The sequence below is a fragment of the Cibotium barometz genome, chromosome 18 (genome assembly GCF_041138505.1).
Source record: "Cibotium barometz isolate CiBa-2024 chromosome 18, ASM4113850v1, whole genome shotgun sequence".
Taxonomy (NCBI): domain Eukaryota; kingdom Viridiplantae; phylum Streptophyta; class Polypodiopsida; order Cyatheales; family Cibotiaceae; genus Cibotium; species Cibotium barometz.
In genome coordinates, this window is record NC_141063.1 from 41,092,386 (window position 1) to 41,096,761 (window position 4,376).

The following is a 4,376-nucleotide window of genomic DNA, read 5'->3' on the forward strand; positions in this document are numbered from 1 at the left end:
GCGTGAATTCTGCGGTACTTGCTTGCACTTGCTATTTTTAGGTCGCAAAACAGAGACTTCACATGTATACCATATCCTGAGTAGGCCAAGCTAAGCTCTGCCTGACCTAAATTCCTCTCCTTCCATCTCCGGCCGCTGTGTCCGTACACGTTGTGGCTTTCTTCTGTTCACTTCCTGCCAGCTCTGTGCGGGACCTTGAAAGTAAAGTTTTCGCTTTCCACCTGTCGCCACCATCTTTCTTTCTATCACAGTGTGCACTGTCATGTAATCGCGCATTGGCATTTTTATGCAGGCATGCTGTAATCTGTTTCACTGTTTCTCAGCAAGGGAGTCAAGCTTAGCCGTTTTTTAGGGTTTCTGATGGCCAAAACTGTCGGGCTGGTTTCTCCATATCGGATCTCGTGGTTAAGCAAGCGTTAGGGTCTCACAAGTTTAGACGCACAGGCGCACCAAGCTGCATATACTTGACAGTGGAATCGCGGTGATTATCTCAGAAATGCAGGCAGGGAACGCCGACGACGAGGAGAATGGCATGACTTTACAGTCTTCTGGTCTTTGTACTGCAGTGCAAGGGCTGCCATGGTGGGGTGGGTTAGGGCAGCAACCCCTGCAGGCTGCTACTTCCAGTCCCGTGAAGCAGGTGTTTGCAGAGCATCTGAATGAAGTTGTTGGAGTCTCAGCAGCTGTACGGCCCGTCGGCTTTCTGCAACCACGCCCTTCCCAGCAGGCATCAGCACCGGTTTTGGTCCAAACTCTAACAGAAGCGCAAGGTCCCTGTCTAGTACCTGCACGGATGCCGTGTTCCTCAGGTATGCCTCCTGTTTTCTTCTTCTGCCAAATTGAAAAGAATGCTCCATCTACTGCATATCTTTTTTCTCGCTTGACACAAGCTGTGAAAGATATATGCCAGAGATGGAATCAGTAGATTTCTTCTTTAATAATGTAGTATCCCCACTGTATCAATGTTGGCAGAGTACCCTTCTGCTTCTGATGTAGATTGATGCAATTAGCTCACTTCTGAAATGTGTTATCTTTGCACCTCTATCTTCTGATGTAGATTGATGCAATCAGCTCCCTTCTGAAATGTGTTATCTTTGCACCTCTTATCTTCTTAAAGGTTGCATCTAGAATTCTGAAGTAGTGTTTGAAGACGGCTTAAACTTTGTAAGTAGATCTGCAGATGAAAGCTGCACTTTCCTCTTACATTTTAACCCTCCAGGAATTTTCATCATGCGATATGATGAGGTGCTCGGACAGGCGAGCAATTTGATAAGTTCACAACATAACTTATGGGTAAAACGCTTGCTTTTTGTACAACTTTGGAGCACATTGTATGATTGTTTGGCATTCCTCTCTCATTTCTCAATCCTCCGCACTGTGCCAAATAATCATACAATGTGCTTCTAAATGAAACAATTTTCATTGTGTTTTCAAGTCATTTGTGTGCTCATGATGACAATCACTCAAGATGGGCCTTCACATGCTAGCTTGATATAACTGATGACATTAGTGGGGATGTCAGTATCTAGTCCATACTATGCATGATGGAGTTGTTGGTTTATTGTCTTGTGGATGACTACCATGAGGTTATAAATTGTACATACATACATACATACATATATATATATATATATATGTACATATATATATATAAGCTTTGTTATAGCATAGTCTATCTATGCCATGTCAAATGCATTCAGGTATAGTAAGCTCATATTATGGAAATAATGTTCTCTTGGTGGATTGATTTCTGTTGTATGTGTGCTAGCTTCTGTCTCATACTTCACATGTGGCTCATACTTAACATGTGGTTGAACCCTAATCGAGATGTCATGTGTCCAGGTTATGACGATGATCAACACCTGCTTTCAGCTGCTGCTCCTGTAGTTTTACAGTCTCAAGGGGAGTATGTTTTGCCCCACACACAACTGGAGCTTGGCCATTCTATGGTACAAATATCTAAAAGTCTTCATGCTGCATACTTTATCAATGTCTTTTAGAAAGTTTTTGCATGAAATGGATGCTCTCTTGCTCTTAGTTAGGAGATTACTAATGCTATACAGGGTTTCAATGGGTTTCAATGCCACCTGAACTTGTTATGTCCTATGCTTTGCTGCGGTGTAATTTTAACAATGGGTGATGATAAATTAGGTGCGAGCTGCTTATCCTTATGCAGATCCTTATTTCGGAGGCATAGTGGCTGCTTATGGAGCTCAAGCCATGGTGAGTTTTGGAAATTCTGAACTCAAATTATGTTTAGTAAGCAAGTGTATTACAAATTGGACATTTATTTCCATGAATTTGGGGTTACTAGATTCACCCTCATATGCTTGGGGTTCAGCGAGCTCGAATGCCATTGCCATCAGAGATGACAGAAGAAGAACCAGTGTATGTTAATGCCAAGCAATATAATGGTATCTTACGACGCAGGCAATCTCGGGCCAAAGCTGAGTCTGAAAACAAGCTTATTAAGTCAAGAAAGGTGCCACTTGAATTCTTTCCTGCTTATCCAAGCTCCAGATTGAATGAAATGAAAGGCCTTGTTTCAAAAAGTTTGATTTCATGACAGCAGACAAGCACATGGTTTTGTGCAGTGCACATAGAAGTGAAGAAGTTTCATCCATTTTTATTGGGGGGTTTCCCTAACTTTAAAATATTGTATTCATTTTTTACCAGCCATACTTGCATGAATCACGACACTTACATGCTATGAGAAGAGCTAGAGGATGCGGGGGACGATTTCTAAATACCAAGAACAAGGACGAGTTAAAAAATAAGTCTAATAGCAATGTTTCATCAGAGGGACAGTCCTCTCAAGAAGGCACAACTATTGACTCACAGGAAACACCCATGAACAAGCGCTCAGTGGAGTCCCAAAATCAGAACTACGAGACAATGCAGGGCTTGACTAGCCACTTGATGGTGGGCATGGGTCACTCTGTTGTTAGTGGTGGTGGTTATCGTTCGGGGATGCTGGTGCAAAGTGGCCATCCAATCATGTCTTCAGGTAGGGCACAGTGCGGTTATCATAACCTTACTTTAAAAATAGTATCTTTCTTCTGTTCTCCACTGTCCTTGGCATGAAGTAGTAGGTGGGGGTATCTACTGGGTTCCAGCAACAAGCTCTGTGGCAACTCAAAGCATTAGTTTATCTTGTATTGTTTCATGGTGAAGGTAACAAACACAAAATCAGCTACATGTCTGCATGGTTTTGCTGCTTCGTTTATAGCTGGAGCCTTGGATGGAGTATGGTGGTTGATCACCCCAGTTAACTTTGCACGGCTTTCACTTTTCATTTTGGTTAGATTTTGGCTCTGCAGAAGATAAAAGGCTTTCTCTGCTTTGACGTTTTCCAGGTGTACCTTTTGGTACATGAAGATATGCAGAATGGGTGGAGGGCGCTTGTTTCTGCAAGGCAGTTCATGTTCTTGCACGGCAGTGTCCATTGTGCCACAATGAAGTCAGGGCTGAAGCTAGCTTTGACCTCGTTTCAGTCATTAGATGTTGACTCAGGCAATTCATTCTTGGCTTGTTTTCTGTGTTCCTCTACGGAATACTGGGAAACAATTATCAGCTCCTTCTGGAGAGACTACTTATTGCCAAACCATGGCATTGAAGAAGCTTACCCTAGAAATGGTTTGGACTTAAAACTACTCACTATATGTTGAAGGTTGAAGTAAGGACTTGTGGTATGGTACATGTATCTTTCTTGTGATTGTTGCGTGTGTGTGTGTGTGGGTGGTGTCTTGTAGAGGTTTATTGTATGTAAGTGTATTTTGCCTTTTGTATGGATTGTGTGCTTTTCTTTGATTGCTACACATATGATGCATGTTTTTGCAAGGCCCTATCGCAATGTTTTATATGCTTATTTTATATTTCATATCTAATGTATGAAATGCTTATTTTATGAGTTTAGGTATTAAAAATATACCTATATAATTTTTTTTCAGAGTATGCTTGAATGCGAGATTTGGAATGTCATGTGACTAGTGAGTGTGAAATAGTGTTTTGAATACTAAAGTAAAATATTAATTTATAACAGTACAAAATGTGTTCATGTATGTGTATTTATTTTATTACATGAGCTTAAATTATATCATAGATGAGTATTTCTATCATCATGCCAAGCAGGGTTCGGTTTTTTTTTTTCCCGCAAACCATGCCTAGATCATCCTCATTACAAGGGGAGGTGGCACTTGAAAATTTGAGGAAGTTGATTCATCTGTCTCTTAAATGAACTGGTCAAGTTCCGTTCTTAAATTTTAGCAAGTACATAATATTTTTCTTACGAATCAAAATGCTTATTCCTTTCAATTAGAGTTCTAAGTACACACTTAAGAAAGGTTAGGGAGATTTGAACTTACATGAACCGTGTG

At 41.0% G+C, this 4,376-nt stretch overlaps 1 protein-coding gene across 4 annotated transcripts in view; it reads left to right on the forward strand.

Moving 5' to 3' along the window:
* LOC147629349 (nuclear transcription factor Y subunit A-2-like) overlaps positions 1-3,805 on the forward strand; it is a 4,280-nt gene extending 475 nt beyond the window's left edge. The window contains exons 2-9 of one of the 4 annotated variants that reach the window (XM_086812580.1): positions 1-14; positions 182-201; positions 293-809; positions 1,843-1,949; positions 2,152-2,223; positions 2,315-2,482; positions 2,677-3,007; positions 3,357-3,805. The exon at positions 1-14 is cut by the window's left edge and continues 60 nt beyond it. In XM_086812580.1, the coding sequence (XP_086668706.1) occupies positions 497-809; positions 1,843-1,949; positions 2,152-2,223; positions 2,315-2,482; positions 2,677-3,007; positions 3,357-3,376 (1,011 nt within the window). In that variant the 5' untranslated portion in view covers positions 1-14; positions 182-201; positions 293-496 and the 3' untranslated portion in view covers positions 3,377-3,805. Of the gene's footprint in view, positions 202-292; positions 810-1,842; positions 1,950-2,151; positions 2,224-2,314; positions 2,483-2,676; positions 3,008-3,356 lie in introns of all 4 variants that reach the window. The other 3 variants (XM_086812578.1, XM_086812582.1, XM_086812579.1) reach the window with 3 other exon arrangements.
* The last annotated feature ends 571 nt before the right edge of the window (positions 3,806-4,376 follow it).